The sequence below is a fragment of the Malaclemys terrapin genome, chromosome 2 (genome assembly GCF_027887155.1).
Source record: "Malaclemys terrapin pileata isolate rMalTer1 chromosome 2, rMalTer1.hap1, whole genome shotgun sequence".
Classification (NCBI taxonomy): domain Eukaryota; kingdom Metazoa; phylum Chordata; order Testudines; family Emydidae; genus Malaclemys; species Malaclemys terrapin.
The window spans coordinates 200,020,597-200,047,500 of record NC_071506.1 but is presented as its reverse complement, the minus strand read 5'-3'; the positions used below and the strand labels follow the sequence as shown (position 1 = coordinate 200,047,500).

General features: G+C 42.2%; 1 protein-coding gene across 2 annotated transcripts in view; it reads left to right on the top strand.

Annotated features, from left to right (window-relative positions):
• Positions 1-445: 445 nt before the first annotated feature.
• FKBP9 (FKBP prolyl isomerase 9) overlaps positions 446-26,904 on the top strand; it is a 29,687-nt gene continuing 3,228 nt past the window's right edge. Inside the window, exons 1-9 of one of the 2 annotated variants that reach the window (XM_054019339.1) lie at positions 446-1,149; positions 5,256-5,401; positions 7,113-7,302; positions 8,765-8,910; positions 10,680-10,869; positions 14,417-14,562; positions 15,871-16,057; positions 19,731-19,876; positions 22,472-23,094. In XM_054019339.1, the coding sequence (XP_053875314.1) occupies positions 896-1,149; positions 5,256-5,401; positions 7,113-7,302; positions 8,765-8,910; positions 10,680-10,869; positions 14,417-14,562; positions 15,871-16,057; positions 19,731-19,876; positions 22,472-22,956 (1,890 nt within the window). In that variant the 5' untranslated portion in view covers positions 446-895 and the 3' untranslated portion in view covers positions 22,957-23,094. Of the gene's footprint in view, positions 1,150-5,255; positions 5,402-7,112; positions 7,303-8,764; positions 8,911-10,679; positions 10,870-14,416; positions 14,563-15,870; positions 16,058-19,730; positions 19,877-22,471; positions 23,095-26,539; positions 26,704-26,904 lie in introns of those variants that run through there. The other variant, XM_054019340.1, reaches the window with a different exon arrangement.

Here is a 26,904-nt window from a genome sequence, read left to right as displayed (position 1 = left end):
TGTCAAATCACTTAATCTCTCTACCGCAATCTCCAAAGCTGTTTAAAACACTGGGGAGTGTAACATTTACCAAGCCCAAAGGAATGTTCTGAGGATTAGCTAGTGTTTGCAATGGAATCTGAAGTTGAAAAGCAGCATTCAAGTGGTAAATTACTATTTAAAATATTACAATATACTTTTTGGAGTCAGTTTAAGTGAAAATATTATTTTATTTAATTTTTAATTTTTTGATTTTTTTAACAATGCAAAAACTAAATGTGGTACAATGCATGAATACATTTGTAAAGAAATGGAAACAAATGAACAAGTAGTGATCACTTGTTCAACATAGTAGTTAAAAGTGTATGTTGGAGGAATTAAACCAAACCAAAAGCCTGAAAGAAGCAAAGGAACATGAAGTGAGGAGAGCAACATTGGGCTGAACTCAGAATCAGTGCCACGTTGCACCATGTGCACCCCGCCTTTCACTTCTGAAGGGTCCTGACTCCTGGGGATGTGCTGTGATGCCTCTTCTCCCTCCCTTTCCCCCTGGACTTTGAGGCCTGGATTCTGGCCTGTTTCCAGGAGAGCAGCGAAACTTACGAACCACATGTAACAGAAAGAACTTGGGCTGGAGCGTAGCGCCTAGAACAGAACCCACCTACCCAGTAGCAACAGCAGCGGTGCTCCGCGACCACCCCGCCCGCCTGGGCACCCCCACCCCTCCTCCTCGGCTGCTGTCTCCTCCCTCTTGGAGGCAGGGGGCTGGGATTTTTTTTTTTTCATCCACCACGTTTGCAAATTTTGCAGCAGCAGCCGTGGGACAGGCCGCACGGCGCTTGGAGGCCGGGAATCGCTCGCAGGGCCCCTCGGATTCCCCCCACTCTCCGTCCTCCCGTCTCTTCCCTCTCGCTGCATGGCGGGCTTGGGGATGGTGCCCAGGCGGTGGAGGCACCGCTGCTGCTCGCTGCTGCTGCCCGCCCTGCTGGTGAGCTGGGTGGCGTGCCAGGCTCCGCCGGTGCCGGCCGGGGAGCAGCCTTGGGACGGGCAGGATGTGCACATCGAGCGCAGCTTCGTGCCGGAGCAGTGTGCGCGCACGGTGCGCAGCGGGGACTTCGTGCGCTACCACTACCACGGCACCTTCCCCGATGGCAGCAAGTTCGACTCCAGGTACCGCCCGGCCCGCCTGTGGCTCGGGCTCCCCCTGCGGCTGCCGGGACAGGAGCCGGGGGTGGGGGCCGCAGGGAGAAGGAGCTGCCCCCTTCCGAGTGTGGGGGGAGGTCAGCAGTAGATGGGGTTTGAGGGGGAAGTGGCCCTTAGGAGTTTTCAGAGGGGTCAGGGATGGAGGCTGAGGTGGGTTATGTTGGGGGGTGCTGGGACTGGGTTTTGGGGGTGCCAGGAGCTATGTGGGGGAAGGAGATCAGGTGGGTTGTATTTTTTTTTCTGGGGTTGAAGTGGGGGTCTTCAGACCCCTGGAATTCTTAGACAGAAACCGACCCAATGTCCATCTAGTCCAGTATCCTGTCTCTAAGGGTACGTCTTCACTACCCGCCGGATCGGGGGGTAGTAATCGATCTAGCGGGAATCACTATATCGCGTCTCGTTAAGACGCGATATAGCGATCCCCGAACGCGCTCCCCGTCGACTCCGGAACTCCACCAGAGCCAGCGGCGGTAGTGCAGTCGACGGGGAAGCCGTGGTCGTCGAGCCTGCGCCGTGTGGACCCCTGGTAATTCGATCTACGATACTTCGACTTCAGCTACGCTATTCGCGTAGCTGAAGTTGCGTATCTTAGATCGATCCCCCCCCAGTGTAGACCAGCTCTAATAGTGGCCAGTATCAGATGCTTCCAAGAGAGGCACAAGAAGCAATGTACTTAATGGGCAATTGTGGAATAAGCTCCCTGTAAGAGTTTCTCTCTCACCCTGCCTGAAGAAGTGGGCTTTTTACCCACGGAACCTTATGCCCAAATAAATCTGTTAGTCTTTAAGGTGCCACCGGGACTCCCCCTTGTTCTCTCACCCTGGTCAGGCTTATTCTCTGACGAGTGAGGGCTTATATCCTGTATAACATATTTTTTCTCTCTCTCTGATAAAAGGTAGGTGTTTGGAGAGCTCTAGGGAGTGTGCGGGGTTTTGGAGAAGGTGGTTTCCAGATGGGAGTGGGTTGGGGCTCCACGGTTGCCTTGGAGGGGCAGTAGTTTTGGTTCATTTTCCCCCCATCCCCTGGGTCATATGAAGTCATAAGTCTTTTTGCACTGCACAAAGGTGTGAGAGCCACGTGGAAATATGGGACTATTGTATGTATATAAACTGTATAAACATATATGTTTAATGGTTTCCAATTATTTCTGGCTGAGGAAACGCCTGTGAAATGTGAAGCAGAAGGGGCTACCCACCCCAGACACACACCCATCAGACACTCTAGGCATGTACTCAGGGCAGCTAGCCCCTCCCGCTGCTATAGCTCCGCTCAGTTTTATTCATCAAAGCTCTTGCAGGCATGTTGCCTCAGGCTGATAATCACACACACCAGCTTGAAGCATAGACATACCCCATGTGTTTATAAATGCCCAGCACAATAGAGCCCCAAACCTCGCTAGGTCCTCTGAGTGGTATTTTAATAACTAGTAAGCAATATAGATGAAAAGCAATAATCTATGTAGGAACATATATGACAGAAATAAATGTAGAAATTAATTGGGTCTATTTGTTTATTGTCTATTTGTCTGTTATTCTGCTCTAGATGGTAGTTTGTGGTTTACATTTTTGCGGCTTACTAATTTATAGTTTTAGAGTAATTTAAAAAGTAAAAATCGGACACTGCATCAAGTTACAATTCTTGAAATTGAAGAGTTTTTTTTATTGTTGATTAGATTATTTTAAGACTTTTTTTTAAGGTGCTTACCATATAGGAATTAAAGATTGATTTGAATCAAATATATACTTACACCTCTACCTCGATATAACGTGACCCGATATAACGCGGTAAAGCAGTGCTCCGGGGGGCGGGGCTGCGCACTCTGGTGGATCAAAGCAAGTTTAATATAACGCGGTTTCACCTATAACATGGTAAGATTTTTTGGCTCCCGAGGACAGCATTATATCGAGGTAGCGGTGTACTTATTTTTTTATTTATTTATTACAAAGTTTCTATTATGGTTCTTATAGCTGCTAGCTAGTTTTTTAATTTAAAGGTCCAAGAGAAGACTACATTAATGAAATCAGAGCAAATATATTTGGGTAGTGATTTGAAATTGCTTTATAAAAGACCTCTGTAGCCTAAATAGAGGCAGACTTCTATGATGGATAATTGTCAGTTTTATTTAGCTTTCATGAAAGTTTTCATCACTGAAGCAGAAACTTGGAAGCTTTTACTGTACAGTTCTTTCCAAGTTAGGTCTCCTTGCTACAAATCACTTTTATGCAGACTTGTAAAATGTATTGCAGAAGTAACGGTTACATTTAATCTATTTTTAAAAATCAGAATTCATGCCATTGTGTTTCTTCTTCAAATATGTGTGCTTATTTCCATGCAAATAATTTGGAGTTTTAGGTCTGGCTTTAACTATAGAATATTGAAGAAATAAAAAAATGCCATCTGTGTAAACTGTCAGTAAAATTAGTCCTGCAGACCTGTTTTGGTCTGGTATAGTTTTGCTCAGTTCCACTGTCGATACAAATATTTTCTTTTAGATACTGTGGATTTGTTTTTAACGCATAATACATTTGTGTGTTTTACTATTTTAAATTGATCCTTGACATAGTCATACATTCCCCAATTGACAAAATATGACAAGTATCAATTTCTCATTTAGAATCTTTAACATATAAATTTAAAATCTTATTAATTGGGTGCTTGTAGATATAACAGCATTTGCTAGGAGCTTGTTTAAATAGTGTTTTCCAGCATAAGTTCTCTAGAAATTTCTGGGAAGTATTGTTCAGTAGGAAGCGAATGATGTGTATCAAGTAATGTCTGCTTTAAGAAAAGTTATTGCCTGTTGCAAAATGGTGGAGTCAACAGGGAGCTCGCATTTACAAGCCGTTTAGGAATTCTAGGCCTGGGGCTATTAGGAGCCTCAGTATGTTGTGGAAGTGATGTATGCAGTCTCTGAAAGTAAAGCCCTGACTATAACAATATCCACCTACTGGCTGGTTTTGAGAATGCTGCTTGCAGGCAGAAAGGAGGACATAGCATTGAACAAAAAAAAAGTTGCTCTTGTTATCTGAAGAAAATGACCTGAAGACAACATAAAGGCTTTGCAGTGACAGGGGAGCAATGTAAGCATATAGAGGATGGGGAATGTTTCAGAGGCTTCATTGCCTTCCTGTTATGTTTGTTGCTCACATTTTCCATTAGAGAAAATTAAGTGCAACATTTATTTATTCAGATAAACTGAACTGAATTACTACCTCAAAGAAAGTACTTGGTATTGAATTTAATGTGGTTAAGCTTTTACCACCCAGGCTTATACTGTTGCGGGGAATCTCCTATTTACAGTGCAACTGTGACCATTTTATGGAAAACTTTATTATAATTCAAATTTACCACAAACACTCATACATCATCCCATTGGAAGATTAGTTCCAGTATACGTCACATTATCGGAACTGGCAAACTTGCAGTATAAAGCAAATCTGTAAATTTTTGATGTTCGTCTAGGTCTTAATATCAAAGAAATGGGTGTGGAGGAGAAAAATGTAGTTAATTAGCACATCCTACAGTTAGCCTCAAAAACAGTGCTCCCCCCTTCTCGGGAAAGATATAATAGTAGCAATGAAATTGCATGTTACGAAGGCGTCATTATTTTACACAATATATTACAGTGCACTTACCACTATTTTTTGAAGTGTTATAAAATTAAACTACTCTTGTCAAAATAAATGAACGAAATATATTATGTGGTACATTTTCCTTGCTTTTTAAAAACTGTTTAATTTGCTTTTTAATTCAGTAATTTTGCAATAGATCCTCTGGTCATTGGTGTGAATTAGCAAAATTCAGCTGTAGTCTGATGTTTGTGTGAAGATACCTGTTACATCATTAGGAAGCATGTGTGAGGGATAACAGGCTGAGATTGCATTGAGGTCAAATGGAGGAGAGAAGTTTAGGAGATGCTTGCATTAGTTTCCTGGTTTCCATAGCTAGTCTGTCTGATGTTCTAACTGGGTGAGCTTGGAGCAAGATAAAATTAAACTAGGACAAGAGATAGACACAGAGCAGTTTGTAAATAACCCATTTATGTTTTTCTTTCTCTCCATCCCTCTCGTTAGCTATGACAGGGGTTCCACATTCAATGCATTTGTGGGAAAAGGCCAGCTTATTGCAGGGATGGACAAAGCTCTGGTTGGAATGTGTGTGAACGAGAGACGTTTTGTGAAAATTCCACCCAAGCTTGCCTATGGGAGTGAAGGAGTTTGTAAGTACAGCAGCATGGCTATAAATATTTTGGTTGCATAGGATGTAGGAGATTTAATTAAGTTGATAAAATCTGAAGTTACAAAAAAGAATTGTAAAAACTGCACCTGATTTGATGTTTTTTGGGTGGGTCAGAGGGCAATTTTCAGATACCTGACATTTAGTGTTAAAGAATTAAAATACAGGGGCTTCACCAGTGAAGTCCAGGGCCAATGCTATGGTAATAAGGCAACTTCACTCTGCAGACTTTGCTAGATACAAAGACAACACTGTATCACCTTATTCCTGGGTCATATTTGTTTGGAAAGTTGTCTTCACGACCATAAAGGCTAGAATTATTCTAAAAATGACGGTTCAGCTTAAAAATTAAACTTTTAAATTAATTTTGTTTTTACGTACTATTTTTACAAGTAACATCTTTGTTTACCATAACTGGAAAAGATTAAAGAGAGAGGCTTTGATCCTGCAATCAGTTAAGTGTGCGCTTAACTTTTAAGCATGTAAATATTCCCTTTAGCTTCAGTGGGAGCACTCAGATGCATAAGTACTTGCAGGATCAGGGCCAAAATATTGTTCTCTATTTTTTTTTGGATTGCTTGACTAGCATATTTGACAACATTTCATATATAGTCAGTTTCTCCCTGTGTGGTTTTTCACACAAAAACAGGAGAGAGGAGAACATTACGCGACCCCCTGTCAGGGACAGGGATGGCTCCACGCACCAGCACAGCAAGTGCGTGCCTGGGGAGGCAAGCCGCGGGGGGCGGCAGTCAGGCAGCCTTTGGCGGCATGCCTGCAGGAGGTCCACCGGTCCCACGGCTTTGTCAGCAATTCTGCGGCGGGTACTCTGAAGGCACGGGACCGGCAGATCACCCGCAGAAACGCCGCCGAATCCGCGTCCTCTCCCTCCCCCCGCCAAAGGCCGCCTGACTGCCGTGCTTGGGGTGGCAAAAAACATAGAGCCGTCCCTGGTCAGGGATGGTCTAGATAATATTTAGTCCTGCCATGAGTGCAGGGGACTGGACTAGATGACCTATTGAGGTCCCTTCCAGTTCTATGATTTAAATGGAAAAACAAAAATGTTGAAAAATGACAAAAATTGGCTGAAGACTTAGGGTTACTAACTGAAGTGACTTAACTTTTTAAATTTTTTTTTTAACTCACTAGATTTCAAGATGACAGGGTCCTTATAACATTCGGTAGAATTTAATAAGTAAGCCTCCAGTTTCCTCAAGGAAAGCTTCTTACTCACTGCTCATGTGTAAAATTTTCAAGTCCCAAATGGAGGAGAATAGTCTAGGAGTATCAAACAGTTATTTGGAGCTTGATCTTATGTAGTGTGTTAAGTGCTCTCATCTGTAGCAAAGGCAGAGTTCTGGCAGAGTTCATAGGGGGATGAGGAGCTCAGCAAAATTCTGGATTGGGTCTTTACCAAAGATTTAATTTTGTTCCCTCCTGTGTTATCCTGGAGGTATAATTACAGCCATTTAGTAAATATATGAAGTTATAAAGTATAAAGGTATAAGATTGTAAATAAGTGTAAAGCTATTGTTGGTTATCTTCTTTAGAAAACTTCTTTGTGGGTGGCAGACGTGTGATGCTGTCAGTGGCCCAAGTAAAGTTAGATGATTTTATGTTAGTTTGGCACCCTGTGAAAAGGTGGGTAGCATGATAATGATTTTAACTTTTTTTGTTTTTTATTTTGTTTGCAGCTGGTGTAATCCCCCCAAATGCAGTGCTTCATTTTGATGTACTTCTGATAGATCTTTGGAATTCTGAAGATGAGGTTCAAATTCAAACTTATTTGAAGCCTGAAAGATGTACTCGGACAATCCAGGTGTCTGACTTTGTAAGATACCATTACAATGGAACTTTCTTGGATGGGACTCTTTTTGACTCAAGGTAAGGTGTTAATACTTTTCTGTGGATTTTTTTTTTACTATATCTGTTCTGGGCTACTTAAAGGAGGCTTTTTCTTCTTTTTTCCAAGTGGATAATATAACTAATGTTAATTACTACACTGTGAAACAAAGAGAAAGGAGCTTGCAAGACTATTGGAGTAGCTTGGCTTCATAAGAGTTATACACATCGGTCTAGAGGATTGTATGAATGTAGTACTGGCTCAAACCAGTAAAAGTGATATCTTATTACTCCATGGACATTAGGCAGCTTCTCTCCCTTTCACTTTCCATGCAGACTGTATTCTATAATAAAATTAATGAATAGGTTTTGTAACAATTTTAATATTGATATTTATATGTGGTGTTTTATGTACAAAACTGTACAGGGTTGTTAAAGAAAATAAAGTATCTCCATTTCTAAAATGCCTCAGTAGGCAGGCAACCTGTGTATTTCACTGGGGTTTCATGGTGGGTATTATTTTATTAATAATCAGAGTTCATGTTGGGACATCATGCTTAGTGAGAATCGGAGACCATGGAAGGTATGGATGTTGTTGTGGGTAGAGATTGGAAGGGATATGTTTTAAAGTTAGTAATATTTTGTCAGTAACTTTTTTGTCTTCTTTTAGGTTAGTTATTTGGAACTTTAAAAATGAGGTTAGCCCGGTCAAGGTCTTCTGGTTTTTAACTACCCTTTTGGGAAGTCTTCCAATGTGTGTTGCTTTCCAACAGAGGACTGCCTGGAATATTGGCAGAACTTTGTGTGAAGCTTTTGCAATGACTGCCAGGCAGGCTCTGGCCAGCGCAATTAATCCCACATTTTCAAGAGCCAAACCTGTTTTGCGGAAAAATGAAAGAGAAATTTTGTGCTGCCAATGTTTTACAAAATATAGGCTATTCATAAATTGTTTGATTAGTAAATTTAAGGCTTCCACCAATCTATTTTTAGTGTTTTCTAGTGCACTTGCTTGTATGTATATGTACCAGCATCCTCTATGGGATCAAATGTCAGACTTGCTCAAGTGTGTGTGTGTGTGTGTGTGTGTGTGTGTGTGTGTGTGATTCTTCCCTTCTAAAGGCTTGTACTACTAATGCTGAAATATAACAGAGGGTAAAATATTCACAGGTGCCTAAATCCTAATAGAAAAATGAGGCACTTAGGCTCCTACATCTATGAGATTAACCTTCTAAATCACTCCTGAAAAAGAACTTAAGCTTCTAAATCATTTAGGCACTTTGGAAAATGTTACCCAGAATGTCTCCATTAGCTCAAGTTGTAGATGCCTGTGTTTTTGGAACAGAAGGTTGTAAATTGTATTCCTTGTGCCAAGTGTGAAGTGAGCTCTAGCAACTCATTGTGATGCTTGTGTGTGTGTGGCTTTTGGTTATTAATTTTCTTTATTTTTTTGATTGGCTCTGTGGTATTAGCTTTTTCTTCTTTAATTCTTTGTTTTAATTTTTAGCCACAATCGGATGAAAACTTACGACACGTATGTGGGAATTGGATGGCTGATTCCTGGTATGGACAAGGGACTCCTAGGAATGTGTGTAGGAGAAAAGCGCATTATCACAATACCTCCTTACCTAGCATATGGAGAAGAAGGAGATGGTAAAAGTGCCCCTCTTCCCTCCCCAAACTCTCCATTTTCTATCACAAACCTTTGCATTACGTATTTAGCATTGTGAAAGTACCATTATTTCAGATTATGTATTGATTGAAAATACTTTTCTAAAAGTAATTCAGGATGTGGCTTATCAGCAAAGTGCAGGTATTTTTCTTTCATAAATAGTAGGCTGGCTTATTGACAGATGAGTGCTTAGCATTGACTTAATTGTAATATATAACACATGCTGAAGTTTAATTTCTTTGCAGGTAATTTTTTCTATGAAGAATAAACTCCATATGCTTTTTAAACTGGAAGTCAGGTGCTTCCTTATTTCTTCTAGACAACTGCCACAGCAATTTGACTTCTCTCAATAAGTGGAAAGTCATCTTAGGCCTGGTCCACACTAACCCCCCACTTCGAACTAAGGTACGCAAATTCAGCTACGTTAATAACGTAGCTGAATTCGAAATACCTTAGTTCGAACTTACCGCGGGTTCAGACGCGGCAGGCAGGCTCCCCCGTCGATGCCGCGTACTCCTCTCGCCGAGCTGGAGTACCGGCATCGACGGCGAGCACTTCCGGGATCGATTTATTGCGTCTAGACAAGACGCGATAAATCAATCCCAGAAGATCGATTGCTTACCGCCGGACCCGGAGGTAAGTGTAGATCTACCCTTAGAGTTCCCAGTTTCTGTTTATTTCTTGTTGCTAGTCTCACTAATAACTGTCCATCAGTAGGCTGTTTCCTGGACTCCACTCACACATATCTGAGCCAGTGTTTGTGAATCCATGCCCATGCCCATCATTGATGGCAAAGAGTCGTCTGTGTTATGTCACAATATATCCCAGATCAGATCTGGAATTGCCACCCTGGATCAGACCCAGGGTCTTTTTTAGACAGTATCCTGTCTCTGGCAGTGATCAGTACCAGATACTTCAAAGGAAGAGGCAAGAATGCTATAGTAGGCAGATATGGGGCACCTGTCCCCCCACATTAGGTCTCATCCTGATCCTGAATAGTTAGAAATTTGGCTCTAGTGCTGAACAATGAGGTTTAATATCCCTTCCTTGATTTTTATCATCATGAATTATGATAATTCTGGATATTCTTATTATCCATATAAATATTCAATCTTTTTTTGAATCTTGATTGACTTCAATGACTTCCTGTGATAGTGAGTTCCAGTCTAATTATGCATTGTATGAATAAGTATTTCCTTTTATCAATGTTGAATTTGCCGCTTTTAATTTCATCGTGTGAACTCTTCTCCTTGTCTTATGGGACACGGGGAACAGAAGTTCCAGTATACCTTCTCTATCCCATTTGTTATTATATAGACTCTCAAAAGTATGATGGAAATGCTCACTAATTCAGAAACCCTGGTCAGATGCACACACTGTACATAGGCTTCTGTCGTCTTTAATTGGAGAGACCAGTATTTTGGATGACCGGGTGTTATCACAATGGGTTCAGTATAAATATACCTAGAATAAATAAAATAATGGAATTCAAAGAATTAGAGGACAACCCCGCATTGGATGACTGACTGAAAGCAGATTTGGCCATGTGATTGGGGGGCCATAATTCTGCAGTACTCCCCCCCACACCCCCCCCTTTTTTTTTTTTTTTTATTCATTGTCCTAATAGTCAAATCTGCTATCTGGGATGTGAAAACAAAATATAAATAACAACATCATGAAAAGCAAAAAGTTGAATTCCTTTTAGAACTATTGCTCTGACTTAATTGCTTCTTCCCCATCTCACACGTAGGTAAAGAGATTCCTGGTCAGGCTTCTCTGGTTTTTGATGTGGCTCTGCTAGATCTTCATAACCCGAAAGATGGCATCACTATTGAGAACCAGCAAGTGCCTGAATCCTGTGAGCGAAAAAGCCAGACAGGGGACTTTCTCAGATATCACTATAATGGCACGCTGCTGGATGGCACATTATTTGATTCCAGGTAACCAAACTACTAGACATTTATATGGATAGAGTGCTGGATGGGACTCAGGAGACCTGGGTTCTGTTCCTGGCTCTGGCCTGCTGGGTGACCTTGGGCAAATCACTTCCCTTCTCTGTGTCTCAGTTTTCCCCATTTGTAAAATGAGGATAATACTGGCCTCCTTTGTAAAGCACTTTCAGCTCTGATGATGAAAAGCAGTATACAAGACCTAACTATTGTTAATTCCAGTCTATATGTGTACAGTATACTTGTGTGTGTGTGTGTGTGTATATATATATAATATGAGGCTTCTTATAACACTGTCATAAGCAGTCGTAGTGAGTAGGAATGCTCTAGAATTCTTCCCATTTCCTATCCATTTGTAAAGCGTATGGGACTTGTGAGTTTCAGGCGGTAGTTGGGAGTGGGAGCAGGGAGGGTGTATCTCCTTATCAGAAGTAATTCAAAACTTTGAGCGTGTCAGTGGGATTAAGAGTCATTGTTCATGCTTTGTATTGCAGTATTGCTTAAGACACCACCTGAGGCTAGGGCCCCACTTGACTAGGTGCACCGTATACACATAGTAGAAGACAACCCTTGCCTCAAAGAGCTTACACTCTAAACAGACAAGACTGACAAAGGGTGGAAGAAAAGAAATATGATCCCCATTTTACAGTTGGAGAACTGAGGCATAGAGATTAAGTGACTTGCTCAAGATTACATGAGAGGTCTTTGGCAGAGCCAGGAATTGAACCCACATCTCTTAGTCCTACTCTTGTGCCTTAACCACAAGAGCATCCTACTTCCCTACTTGAAAACTCTGCACCTTGCGGAATCAAGTCCTTAAAAAATACTAAAATCAATAACAAATCTATCTCTGATAAAGAAAAAAAGGACATAAGTATGGGTCAGTTCATAATTAATAAGATTAATCTGTGTGTCCAAGAACATTTCAATTTATAAAGCCATATGGTGAAAAATGTGTGCAAGGTTAAGTTCTTATCAAGAAGATGAAAGATGGCAGATGGAATTCAATGTTGATAAATGCCAAGTAATGAACATTGGAAAACATAATCCCAACTATACATATAAAATGATGGGGTCTAAATTAGCTGTTACCACTCAAGAAAGAGATCTTGGAGTCATTGTGGATAGTTCTCTGAAAACATCCACTCAGTGTGCAGCAGCAGTCAAAAAAGCGAACAGAATGTTGGGAATCATTAAGAAAGGGATAGATAATAAGACAGAAAATATCATATTGCCTCTATATAAATCCATGGTACATGCACATCTTGAATACTGTGTGCAGATGTGGTCGCCCCATCTCAAAAAAGATGCATTGGAATTGGAAAAGGTTCAGAAAAGGGTAACAAAAATGAACGGCTGCCATATGAGGAGAGATTAATAAGACTGGGACTTTTCAGCTTGGAGAAGAGATGACTAAGGGAGGATATGATAGAGGTCTATAAAATCATGACTGGTGTGGAGAAAGTAAATAAAGAAGTGTTGTTTACTCCTTCTCATGACATAAGAACTAGGGGTCACCAAATGAAATTAATAGGCAGCAGGTTTTAAAATAAACACAAGGAAGTATTTTTTCATACAACGCACAGTCAACCTGTGGAACTCCTTGCCAGAGGATGTTGTGAAGGCCAAGACTATAACAGGGTTCCAAAAAGAACTAGATAAGTTCTTGGAGGATAGGTCCATCAATGGCTATTAACCAGGATGGACGGGGATGGTGTCCCTAGCCTCTGTTTCCCAGCTGGGAATGGGCGACGGGGAATGGATCATTTGATGATTTTCTGTTCATTCCCTCTGGGCACCTGGTATTGGCCACTGTTGGAAGACAGGATACTGGGCTAGATGGACCTTTGCTCTGACCCAGTATGGCCGTTCTTATGTTCTTAAGTTTTCTATTCTAAACCTGGCACAAACAGCTAAAAATTGCAGTGAAACCATTGTAGAATAAATAGAGCAATACTACTTTATGCTTCTATGGCTTCTGTAATCTGATCTTAAAGTGCTTTCCAAACATAATATTAATTTATCTACATTAATAGAATTATAGGATATCCACTTTACAATAGGTGAACTGAGATACAGAGAGATTCAGTCATAGTTAGTGACGTGCAAATAGAATGCCAAAGCCCTGAGTTGCATATTCCCCACTGGAGTACACTAGAGTTCAAGCATAGCATAGGAACTGTGTTACCTGTCAACATTTTTCTCCTCTTATAAAAATGTAAACTGATGTCTCATCTTTTCTGTAATAACTCAGTTTTTGAAAATTTCCTTTGCATTTATATCTTGGTCATTGTGAATAAATAGTGAGAGATGTTGTGTAACCCCGTGCATCTGAATAATTGTACATCATGTTAAAGAGCTGACAAATGTTAGTTATAAAATTTATTCATTAAAATGGCATGCATTCTTACAATGCCACTCCTCTAACCTCCTGCAGAAGTTACAAGTAAGGACAATATCTAACATGTGTAATTAGTCATCCAAAAGGAGCCAGCCTGGGGGACTTTTCCCACTGGCATAGGGAATGTGTCAGGAGTGAGGCTGGGGGTAGGAGACGTGTGTTAGGAGTGGGGCTGTAGTAATGATCTCTACACCCATTCTGGGCAATTCTAAGTTATAGGGCTACTCACAGGCAACCCAGCTAGGCTTGCCTAAATTACACTATGGGCTGCACTGGCGTCCAGAATCCGAGGGCCATTATGGTGGCTTAACATCAGTTCTGCGCTTCCTCCCTTGGGCTGTGCGTGTATTTGGCCTCCAAGAGGTGCAGCTCGCAATAGCATCTTTTGTGGTAGATTTGTTCTCTTTAGTAACAGATGTTGGTCCAAATGCTTGGGATTGGCCTTTTGATGCTTGGCCAATAGTTTAGGAGGGAGGGATATTACCTGCATTTCCTTGTTGGAGCTTATTCAGCTCTCCATTCCTCTAGTAGATGATTCAGGGGCAGTCACCCAGATATCAGTTTATTCTAACAGTAATTGTTCATTGCTTTTGCTACAAAATGAGACCATATGAGGGATGTCTGGTGAAAATGAATCCAGTACTTTATTTATAAAAACTGATCAAAGCAGTGCTTGAACTGAGGGAGAAAACTGTTACTTTTATTAAAATTTAATTTAATTTAGTTTTATATACATAAGGAGAGAAATCTAGGGAGGTAATTCTTGACTTTTAATATTCACCTTTTGTATCCTGCAGAGATGTTGTTGCAAAACAGTTGTTCCACAGCCAGGGTTCCTCAGTATCGGTTTAACCATCATAAATAAGCAAAACGTGCACCTGTGACTGGCTAAACATTATGGGCCAGATTCACTGCTACACAATGGCTGCTTTGTGCCGCTACAGCAATAGAATACAGTCATGTATCTGGATTTAACTGGTTTAAAAAGAATGCTAAAGTTACACAACAGTTTAAAAAACTACAATCACAAAGTGGGAAAAGGAAACATACATGTGTGTAAGTTTGCTATAGTATTAAGTAAGTTACAAAACTGCTGATCCTGATAATAGTGTCACTAAAGCAAAATATTTTCTATAGCTATTCCCGGAACCATACATATGACACCTACATTGGGAAAGGTTATGTGATCGCAGGGATGGATGAAGGTTTGCTTGGGGTATGCATTGGGGAAAAGAAAAGAATAATAATTCCACCTCATCTTGGATATGGAGAAGAAGGAAGAGGTGAGCTCAGTTTTTATTTCAGTACAGTCTTTCATAGGAAGCATTGCTTCCTTTGTTCTTCAGCGCAATTAAAACTAGCTAATCTCTGAAGTGTTTATCCTTCTCTTTTGGTATTCAAAAGGTGTGTATATTAATATAGTACTCAAAGGGCGTAAAAGTGGCAGAATGAGGCCCAGAGTCTTCAAAATGATTTTAGTTAGCTAGATATGATTATACACAGTCTCAGTTGTCTGACTGTAGGTGGGGACATGAAAATTATTTTGCTAATCTATGGTTCAGACAAACAGGTTACTGGGGCCAGGAGTCTGCGAGTTTATGAACTCTGCAGTGTGAGCCTCTTTCCTGTAGATCTTAATAAACTGTGTATGCTAAAGGACTTCTGTGTGTTAAGTTTTCTTCCTCATTCCTTCCACAGCCACAAGTTTTGTGGACACCTAAGCCGCCGCTGTAAACAGTGGATGCATGTAACAACAAAGGATGTGTGTATGTATAACATACAATTAAAATTCCTTTGTGAAAACTCACTCACTTCTAGGAAGGGTATTGCTAGAGTGTAACTATGTCAATTTCTCTAGACAATCGCAGTTGTGTGCTTGTGTTTTAAAAAGCTTTTCCCAGTACATAAACCATTATTTTCCATTAATAACATTTTAGGAAATGTTTCATTTTTGTGACAACATTCCACTGTGCTAATTGGGAATTAGACTTATAGCAAAGAAACCCGTTAGTGGTTGTGGATGCATCTATCACTGTTGATAACATAATCACACAATACTTTGGGGTGTGAGAAAAAGCACATACTTGTCAAGGTTTTTCAAGTAGTTTAACCCCTTTTCTGCTGCTATTCAGTTGCCAGTGCCTGGTGGAAGTGTTGATGTTCTGTTACAGTCTTGCCGCTTTAATAGTGATTTGGTGAGTGAGGTACCAATCAAGTGGCTAAGTTGGTCACAGGAAATGTAAACTTCCAGCTTCACTGTGCTATTAAAAATGCAAAGTAGAGTACATAGTTTTAAAACCTTGAATGATGAAAATGTTTTCCTTTAATTTTTGAATTGACTGCTAATATAATACTTTTTTATTGGTGTCCTCTGCATTTTTAGTGTCTTTCATTGGAAGCTTCTTGTATCTATGTTCTTGTGTGCAGAGGTGACTCAGTGCTTTAATCCTGAGAAATGTAAACTGAAACAAAGAACAAAATCACTCAGTAGAAGACTCAACATTTTATGTATTCTCACTGTGTGATGTATGAGGTCAGTATGTACCTGTGTAGATGCCGTTTTTCTCCTTATATGATTGCTTACTATTTAGGAAAGATTCCAGGATCTGCAGTACTGGTTTTTGACATCCATGTGATTGACTTCCATAACCCTTTGGACTCTGTGAACATTACTACCCATTACAAACCTTCCAATTGCACAGTATTGAGTAAAAAAGGAGATTACTTGAAGTACCACTACAACGCCTCACTCCTGGATGGCACGTTGTTAGACTCAACGTAAGTACGTCACTTGGCATATGAAATATTCTGTGTAACTATGAAAGCGAGAGTCAAAATGAATATCATACAAAGCAATTAGGATATTCAGAAAGGAAAAAGGTTGACAGTGATGTTAAAATATTCATGTTAACATGGGACCAATTTATTTTTCCTGTCTGACAATGTCTATAAAATCTTTTCATATAGGGAAAAATGGGGAGAGAGAGCAACCAAAGGGAAAGAGTTGGGGAAAGCAGAAATAGGGATGTGAGAGAGGAACATAGAAATTGTCACCACGGTGATGAACAAGATACACATGAATTAGGGTGTTTCATTAGGTTCTGTTGCAACTGAGATCTTCATGGAGAAACTGTTGGATGGTTGGATCGTGATCATGTTTATGGTGGGTCAGGTTGGGGGACAAAGGGGTTCTGACAATGTTTACTTCCTGCCTACTGTACACATTAGGAGTGTGAATGGAGGCAAAAGCTGCTGGCAACTCTTGTCTCCTTCGTCCAAAGGTCAGCTGAATCTCTTTGCTGTGCTGATCCTTCTTGACTGGTTTAGTTTCCTTGTTGTGACATAAAATAGATTATTTTAGATGAACCACATTTTGGATTGAGCTGAAGTAAATTCAGATAGTGTTTGCTATGACTGAATAAATTCTCTTGTTCTGTTTTTGGGTCTGTGCACCCCTCATCTTTTTGAATAATATTAGTACTGTTAAATTTACCTTATTTGTATTTTATTTTGGAGGTGAGGTAGGGAAGGACTACTTTTATTTATTTATTTTTAAGTGAAGAACATAAACACCAGAAATAGTCCATAGTTTTCATTATAACTTGTGCAGCTGAATCTCTCTCTCTATGGATATTTATATGACCACCATTACCATAGTATCTCAGCAGCCCACATCTTTAATGCATTTATCCCCACAACATCTCTGAAGTAGGGAAGTGCAGTTATTCCCATTTTAGAGATGGAAGACTGAGGCATAGAGTGGCTAAGTGACTTGCCCAAGGTCACACAAGAAGTTTGTGGTAAAGCAAGGACTTGAACCCTGTGTCACAGTTCAGGGCAACTGCACTTGTATTTCCCCTCAGTGGTTCTGCAAGAGCACCCACTTGCAGGCTTCCGGCACTCTAGCCATTGCCTCTCTTGGGTGGAGACCTATGTCTGTCTCCTTCTTGACCCAGGTATTTCCAGGCTGAACAGTTAGTTCCCTGCTTTCATTATGTTATTCCCAGCAAAAGACAGTCTGCCTAAGCAGACCTGCTTGCTTCCTCTTCAGAGACTGATAACAGTGTAATTGCCCACTGTTAAGCTACCACACAGCTCTTTCTATGCAAACTTCTTTATTCTTAGGGCAATAGTATTACAGAGAACATATTAAACACCATAAAAGAACCTACATGCATGCTAATAAGCTTACTAGAGTCTCCCCTCACCCCCAGTCTCCACAAGGACTCTGGCCCTTGTCCGTTCTTGAGCCCGACCCTAAAGATTGGGACCACCCATGGACCAGAGGTCCTGTCCATTTGCTGGATCAGAACGAAGGCCCGAATGTGTTTAAAACCAGGCTGTTTAAACAAAAGTCCTTTCTTTGGCTTCTTGAGAAGCCAGATTGGGTCTTTGAACTGTCCTCCAGTAACAGGTGATCAGCACAGCAAAGGTCCCCTCCTCAGGGTGAAGCTGTATGGGCTCAGTCAGAAGGTGGGGGTTCGCAATATTCTCCCCCCAGTACTTCCTAGGAATTCCACTCTTATCCATGCTGTCCCAAAAGATCAATTTTCTCTGCTGTATTGTTCAGCACAGTCTTTTGAAGTTCACCTTGTCTCCCAGAGATTGCTTTAAATCCTCATTTCTCCAAAAGAGGTGTTCCATACAACCCCACAATAGCACACAAACATTTGCATTTTCAATACAGTGGACCCCAAAGATAGTAAACGTAATTCAGTAAGGTTTAACTTAATTCCATAATGTTTGCCCAGGATTGTTTGGGTTTCCCCCGAGAACCCCTTCACTCAGGTCCCCAAGAACTCAGTTTTGTCACTCAGATTCCTTTATTTGGCATACAGCAAAGCTACGCTCAGTTGATCAGACTCAAGCACAGTGGATATAGAACATACCACACATCCGGACTTACACAGTAAAACCTCTTCCTTTGTATACATGTACACAGTGCATTGCATTTACTATATGCTGCATCGCATGTTTTGGGATTGTCTGGTTGCTTTGTAGGAACCATTTCCTGTACTGCATGCTCTTCCATGCCATGTCCATATACAACTTTCTCTTTGCATTCCGGATTTATCTTGTCCATTGTAAATGGTTCCTAGAGTGTTCTCCCCTTATCTTAGCTAGTACAGACATTCTGTTTCCCGCCAGCTGATACATTTACCTCCCTAATCCTGTTTCCCAAGAAATGATACCTCACCCACCTCCAATTACACATGTCAAGCCAGGCCTATAAGGCTATTGCAGGGCACTGTCATATCTGTTGCACACAGGTCTTCTAAGTGCTAGGGTAGTGCCCAAACCACAGGACCATCCATCCTTTCCTTATAGAGGCTCAGTACTCAGGGTCACACAATTCAGCAAAAAATGATAAAAGGAAAGAGAGACTGACAGAAAAAGGGGCACTCAGATGCTGCAAGGACAGGTGCCAGTAAAAAGTCCCAAGATTGCAAACTTGCCTTTTAGAATTATAATGTATATTTAAGAGAGACAAGGTGGGTGAGGTAATATCTTTTATTGAATATATTGGGGATGGATATGGATCTCAGAGATGTGCATTGGAGAGAGATGAACAGCTATTATTCTGCCCCTTCTTGGTTGTGGAGAAGCTGGCATTGGTAAGTAAATGAAACCTAATAAACAACCGGCGGTATAATTATTACCTCCCGAGTGACTGAAATATACAGAAACTCTCTCACCAACAGAAGTTGGTACACTAAAAGATATTCCCTCACTCACCATGTCTTTCTAATATCCTGTGACCAGCACAGCTACAACAACATTGCAAACAAAGTGTATATAATTTATTTATCACTTCATAGAAATACATCTTAGAACTAAGACCCCAGTAGCAAGTTATAATTTATAATATGATAGGACTAAAATATTAGCAAGATTCTTAGAAACAATAAAGACCTCAATTGCCTTGGGGTTCAAATTAGTTACCTAATATACTAGACACACAAACTGGGATTTTTAATGGAGCCGAAGGAAGGTAGGTGACCAAATCCCATTGAATTTCAATGGCAGTTCGATGCCTGATTCCCTTAAACTCTTCTGAAAATCCCAGCTGGGCTTATTTAGCCAAGGGGATTCCTCGTGTGAGTAAACTTACTCATGTGCTTAAGACTTTGCAGAATCAGGCTTGTGGCTTGCAAAGTGTTTTTTCCCAAAGATATTTGCAAGGCAAGAAGCCCTTTTTTGAATGACAAAGTATTTCAGAGTTTTGATTGGGAGGATTAAAATTCTTAATCAGGTTTAATTCAAGTGACCATGATGTCTGAAGCTCCTATCACATACAATCTGTTACCTCAGCAATTACACCACTTGGCTATTTAGAAGCATATAGCATTAGAGGTAAACTTGATTTTTTGGCCACAAAGGGACTTTGATATAGAAACTGTACAGTTTGGGTAACATGGAAGTAGTAAAAATTCTCTCTTTTATTTTTCAGGATTAGTCTTGGTAAAACGTATAATATAGTTCTGGGATCTGGACAGGTTGTTTTGGGGATGGACATGGGTCTTAGAGATATGTGCGTTGGAGAGAAACGAACAGTTATTATTCCGCCCCATCTTGGTTATGGAGAAGCTGGTGTTGGTAAGTAAATGGAACCTAATAGACAACTGGTGGTGTAACTTATTACCTACTGAGTGACTGAAGTATGTGTGTTATTAGTCTTGTTTTTCATTATTTCTGGGGCAGGAGGGTAGGAGTGGTTTGAAAAGGTAAGGAAAAATACCATTTTTAAACATTTGGGTTTTTTTTACATTTTTAAAATTATCCAGCAGTGTTACAGTGCTCTCTTTGGACCTTTTCCATGCTAGTAATTTAACAAAAAAGTGTTTGGTTGAAATAAACTTTCCACCTTTAATAATATGGCTCTGAAAATGTGACATTCTGGCCAGTGTGCTGATTACCATGGGACACCACTGAGTGCCAGTGCCTCCATGTGTCAGAATGGAATGCTGTCAGCAGTAGGGCTAGATTCACAAAGCATCTTAGACACTGAACTGTCACTTGAGTGAGGAACTCCCAGGTGAGTACCCTAACCACAGGGCCAAAAGTTATGAGGGAACTCCTCATCCTCCATTGTTTCTTGCAAGAAACCCCTTAGGCACCTGATTCCAGGAGAGGGTTCACAACTGTGAATCCAAACCAGATTTAGGTGCCTTCCTGCAGTCCAGACTTAGGCCTGGTCTACACTACGACTTTAATTCGGATTTATCAGCTTTAATTCTAATTTACCCTGTAACCGTCCACACAATGACGCTATTTATTTCGATGTAAAGGACCCTTTAAATCGATTTCTGTACTCCACCCCGACGAGCGGAGTAGCGCCAAAATCGATTTTAACATTTCGAATTAGGGATAGTGTGGCCGCAATTCGATGGTATTGGCCTCCGGGAGCTATCCCACAGTGCATCATTGTGACCGCTCTGGACAGCAATCTAAACTCGGATGCACTGGCCAGGTAGACAGGAAAAGCCCCGCGAACATTTGAATTTCATTTCCTGTTTGCCCAGCGTGGAGAGCACAGGTGACCATAGATAGCTCATCAGCACAGGTAACCATGCAGGCTGATAATCGAAAAAGAGCACCAGCATGGACCGTGAGGGAGGTACTGGATCTGATCGCTGTATGGGGAGAGGATTCAGTGCTTGCAGAACTTCGTTCTAAAAGACGAAATGCAAAAACTTTTGAAAAAATCTCCAAGGGCATGATGGAGAGAGGCCACAATAGGGACTCTGAGCAGTGCCGCGTGAAAGTCAAGGAGCTCAGACAAGCGTATCAAAAAACAAAGGAGGCAAACGGTCGCTCCGGGTCAGAGCCGCGGACATGCCGCTTCTACGCCGAGCTGCATGCAATTCTAGGGGGGGCTGCCACCACTACCCCACCTGTGATCGTGGATTCTGGGTCGGGGATAGTCTCATCAGCGACGCCTGAGGATTCTGCCGATGGGGGAGAGGAGGAGGAGGAGGATGAGGATGAGCTTGCAGAGAGCACACAGCACTCCGTTCTCCCCAACAGCCAGGATCTTTTTCTCACCCTAACTGAAGTACCCTCCCAAGCCTCCCAAGCCAGTACCCAAGACTCTGACCCCATGGAAGGGACCTCAGGTGAGTTTACCTTTTAAAATATAAAACTTGTTGTAAAAGCAAACGGTTTTTAATGATTACTTTGCCCTGAGGACTTGGGATGCATTCGCGGTCAGTTCAGCTACTGGAAAAGTCTGTTAACGTGTCTGGGGATGGAGCGGAAATCCTCCAGGGACATCTCCATGAAGCTCTCCTGGAGGTACTCCGAAAGCCTTGCCAGAAGGTTTCTGGGCAGTGCATCCTTATTCCCTCCTCCATGGTAGGACACTTGACCACGCCATGCTTGCAGCAAGTAATCTGGTATCATTGCCTGACAAAGCCTGGCAGCGTATGGTCCCAGTGTTTGCTGGCATTCAAGCAACATCCGTTCTTTATCTTGTTGTGTAATCCTCAGGAGAGTGATATCACTCCTGGTAACCTGGTTGAAATACGGGAACTTAATTAAGGGGACAGAGGTGGCCGTTCCTACTGAGCTGTTTGCCTGTGGCGGAAAATAAATCCTTCCCTGCAGTTAGCCAAGCGCAGATGGGAAATTGGCCCTGAGTTTTTCGCGTTTGGCTAGCAGGGATCTTCCCTGTTACCAGCCATGCGGTGTGTGTGGGGGGTACCGTGATCATCCCAGAGAATTCATGGCGGGAGGGGGGCGGCGGCGGGGAGGTGGTGGTGGTTAGTTTGGTGCCTGCAGGGATCTTCCCTGATACCAGCCACGCGGTGGGGGGGAGGGGTACAGCGATCATCCCAGAGAATTCATGGCGAGAGGGGGGGTGGTTAGTTTGTTTTCTGCTGCTGCTGCTGAATGTTAACAGAAAAACCGCAGCACTCTACAGGCTATGCTTGGTATGTGGGAAAGGAGGGCGCAGAAGCTGTAAGACAATGGCTTACCATGGCCGCATGCAAGCCGAATTCTGTTGCCCAGACCTGTGATCTCTAGCAGCAAAGCCACAGGCACTCAGCATTAAGAGGCAAAATGCGACCTTGCACAGAAATCACATGTGCTATGTAATGTGAATAGTGTTGGTCACCGTGAAAGAGTATAAGCATTGTTCTGCAAAATGTAGCTTTTTAAACAATTCTCTCTTTTTTCCCCTCCCTACAGCAGCTGCAAATTCCTCAAGCCTCCCTCCTCCATCCCGAAGGTTATCACAGATAAGGCGTCGTAAGAAGAGAACGCGAGACGAGATGTTTTCTGAAATTATGGAATCCAGCCACAGTGACAGAGCTCATCTGAATGAGTGGAAGGAAACAGTTTCAAAGTATAGGAAAGAAGCCAGTGAACGTGAGGACAGGAGGGACCAACGTGAGGATAGGAGGGACCAACGTGAGGAGAGGAGAGACGCTCGAGATGAGAGGTGGCGGCAGGAAGACCAGAGGAGGCAGGATGCAACGCTGGGGCTGCTGCGTGAGCAAACAGACATGCTCCGGCGTCTGGTGGAGCTTCAGGAACGGCTGCTGGAAAACAGACTGCCGCTTCAGCCCCTGTTCCACCCTCCCCCCTCCCCATGTTCCGTATCCTCCTCACCCAGACGTGTAAGAACACGGGGGGAGGGAGGCTCCGTACACCTTCCCATTCCACCCCAGTAGACAGCCCAAGCAAAAGGCTGTCATTTTTTTAACCTTTTCTTTGTGGCTTTTTCCTTCCCAGCAATCCTCCTCCCAAATACCACCCGGGTTCCCTCCCTCTTTTTCTAATCTATTAATAAAGAATAAATGATTTTTAAATGATAGTGACTTTATTTGGTTTGAAAGAAAGCTGGGGGAAGGGGGAGGGTGGGTTCCTTACAGAAAATGAGTCAATAAAGGGGGCGGGTTTTCATGAAGGAGAAACAAACAGATATTTTACACTGTAGCCTGGCCAGTCATGAAACTGGTTTTTAAAGCTTCTCTGATGCACAGCGCTTCCTGGTGTGCTCTTCTAATCGCCCTGGTATCTGGCTGCGCGTAATCAGCAGCCAGGTGATTTGCCTCAGCCTCCCACCCCGCCATAAAGGTCTCCCCCTTACTTTCACAGAGATTGTGGAGCACACAGCAAGCAGAAATAACAATGGGGAGATTTCTTTGGCTGAGGTCAGAGCGAGTCAATAATGATCGCCAGCGACCTTTTAAACGGCCAAATGCACATTCTACCACCATTCTGCACTTGCTTAGCCTGTAGTTAAACAGCTCCTGACTCCTGTCCAGGCTGCCTGTGTACGGCTTCATGAGCCATGGCATTAAGGGGTAGGCGGGGTCCCCAAGAATAACTATTGGCATTTCAACATTCCCAACGGTTATTTTCTGGTCCGGAAAGTAAGTCCCTTGCTGCAGCCCTTTAAACAGAGTAGTGTTCCTGAAAACGCGAGCGTCATGAACCGTTCCCGCCCAGCCCGCGTTGATGTTAGTGAAACGTCCCTTGTGATCCACAAGTGCTTGCAGCACCATTGAAAAGTATCCCTTGCGGTTTATGTACTCGGTGGCTTGGTGCTCCGGTGCCAAGATAGGGATATGGGTTCCGTCTATCGCCCCACCACAGTTAGGGAATCCCATTGCAGCAAAACCATCCACTATAGCCTGCACATTTCCCAGAGTCACTAACTTTCGTAGCAGCACCTGAGTGATTGCTTTGGCTACTTGCATCACAGCAGCCCCCACCGTAGATTTGCCCACTCCAAATTGATTCCCGACTGACCGGTAGCTGTCTGGCGTTGCAAGCTTCCACAGGGCTATCGCCACGCGCTTCTCAACTGTGAGGGCTGCTCTCATCTTGGTATTCTGGCGTTTCAGGGCAGGGGACAGCAAGTCACAAAGTTCCATGAAAGTGCCCTTACGCATGCGAAAGTTCCGCAGCCACTGGGAATCGTCCCAGACCTGCAACACTATGCGGTCCCACCAGTCTGTGCTTGTTTCCCTTGCCCAGAATCGGCGTTCCATGGATAGAATCTGCCCCATTAACAACATGATCTCCAAAGCACCGGGGCCCGTGGTTTCACAGAATTCTGTATCCATGTCCGTGTCCATGTCCATGTCAATGTTCTCATCATGCTTGTCGCTGCATTGCCGCCGCCGCTGCCTCCTCGCCTCGTTTTTCTGGTCCTGGCTGAGCATAAACTCCACGAGAACGCGCGAGGTGTTTACAATGTTCATGACTGCTGTCTTGAGCTCAGCGGGCTCCATGCTTGCCGTGGTATGGAGTCTGCAGTGTTCACTCACCCAGGAAAAAAGGCACGAAAATGGTTGTCTGCCGTCCGTTGCTTTCATGCAGGGAGGGAGGAGGGAGGGAGGAGGTGAGGCTGTACCCAGAACCACCTACGACAATGTTTTTTGTCCCATCAGGCACTGGGATCTTAACCCACAATCCCAATGGGCGCGGGAGACTGCGGGAACTATGGGATAGCTATGGGATAGCTACCCACAGTGCAACGGTGCAGAAATCGACGCTAGCCCCGGTACTTGGACGCACACCACCGAATTAATGTGCTTAGTGTGGCCGCATACATTTCGACTTTATACAACCTGTTTTTCAAATCCGAATTATATAAATTCGGATTAATCCCGTAGTGTAGACATACCCTTAGACTCCTAACTCCCTGCGAAGGGCAGGGCTTGGGGCACACGCCTTCCCTTTGCATCTCCCATTGGTTAGCTCAGGCAATTCCTCACTCAGCGTGCTGCCTCTTGTGAGCAGGGCTTTGGAGCTGTACTCCGGCTCCGCTCCAGGCAAAAACCTGCAGCTCCACTGCTCCGGAGCTGCTCCACGCTCCAGCTCCTGGCTCCGCTCCAAACCCCTGCATGTGAATCCCATTCTTAGGTGCCCGTCTCTTCCCATTCATTGTAGTTGCTGAACCCAGGCTTGGTGAATCCCAATCATTTTTCTAAGTGCTAAAAATTAGGCATTATGATGGATTGTTTTGTACTTGGGCCTGCACTGCCACTTGTCCGTGTGAACAGTCTCATTGGAGTTGTTGTAGCTATGCATGGGCTAGAATGTATGTGCAGGAGGAACTTTATGGGATTGAGTCTTTAATTTGGAATTATAGGGCTCCAAGAATTAATTTCAAAACATTGCAATTTCAGAGGACTATCAGTTCCTAGTACATGGAGTTATTACTGGCCTGTGCAATTAAAAGAACTTGAGGAATGGTGTCCTAATGATATCAAACTCCCCACCGCTCACTCTGACTTTGTTGATTTGGATTCCTAAAGAACATAGACCACTTCTGTTGTATAAAGATTCAGCGTCTGGCATCACACTGAGTTTAATATAGAATAAATATGAGAGATTAATTGAACACCTCTTTGATTTGTATATGAATCCAAGACAAATTATAAATGTATTAAAATTATATAAAATTATTAATTAAAAACACCATAATGTATTTAAAAATTCTACTAAATTATGTGTCATTGGTATTTTGACACTATTAAGATTACATTGGACATATGGTCTGGAGTAAATGCTAGCATGATTCTGAATATATTAGTATTTTCTTATATATCTGGTGCGACTCCTTTATTCATTTTGGATCAGAAGTTCCTTTTTGATTTGTTTCCTTTTTTAAAACAACAATATCATGCATATTCAATGAAGAGTCCCAGTGGAGGAAATATATCAGACAAAGACAATCTTGTATCTGTAGCTAGAGGATATATGGAGTTGCCATATATCTTTTTCATTTTTATTAATAAAAATGTGGGACACCGTTATTAAGGAAAGGTTAACTTTTATATTAAGTGTCTATCAAAATAACTAGATTGAAACTTGGCTAGGCCACCAATTCAGGAAAGCATTTCTATTCAGGAGGAGCACGTAAGCAAATGCTTAAATTCCATTCAAGTGCTTAAATTAAACATGTTTATGTGCCTTTTCTGAGTCAGGGCCTTTAAGATTAAAAACTCACATTATATATGTCACTTATAGCAAATATCTAGTTCTGCATGTGTCTCATATAATCAAATATTGTATGGTCTAGCCCCAGTTTGCTGTTTATATATGGCCTGATCCAGTGCCCACTGAAGTCAATGAGAAGACTCCCATTGATTTCATTGGGCTTGGATCGGACCCCTCGTGAAGTACTTGTAGTTGCACTTTAAGTAATAGACATGTTTTTTAATTGTGAAAAAACAACTAAATTGTCCTTTTGCCATATAACTGAATGTTAATACGTAGCTGTGCTATTTGTTGTGACAGAAGGAGAAGTTCCTGGTAGTGCAGTATTAGTTTTTGACATTGAACTGCTGGAACTAGTGTCTGGCTTACCTGATGGCTACATGTTTGTCTGGCATGGTGATGTCTCTCCAAATCTCTTTGAAGAAATTGACAAGGATAATAATGGAGAAGTTTTTCTGGAGGAGGTAAGTAGAGGGGTAAAACCACCTGCATAGATTTTTTTTGTTCTTAGCTCCATCACCATGAAGCTCATGGAGAAGTCAGGTTTTGTCTTTAAGTTTTGGAGTTTATCCAGCCCTGGCTATGGTTATTAGCAAGTTAACAGGAAGCTGCCATTTTAAATTAAATTTACATTTTAAATTTTCAAAAAACCCTACCAAGAACGA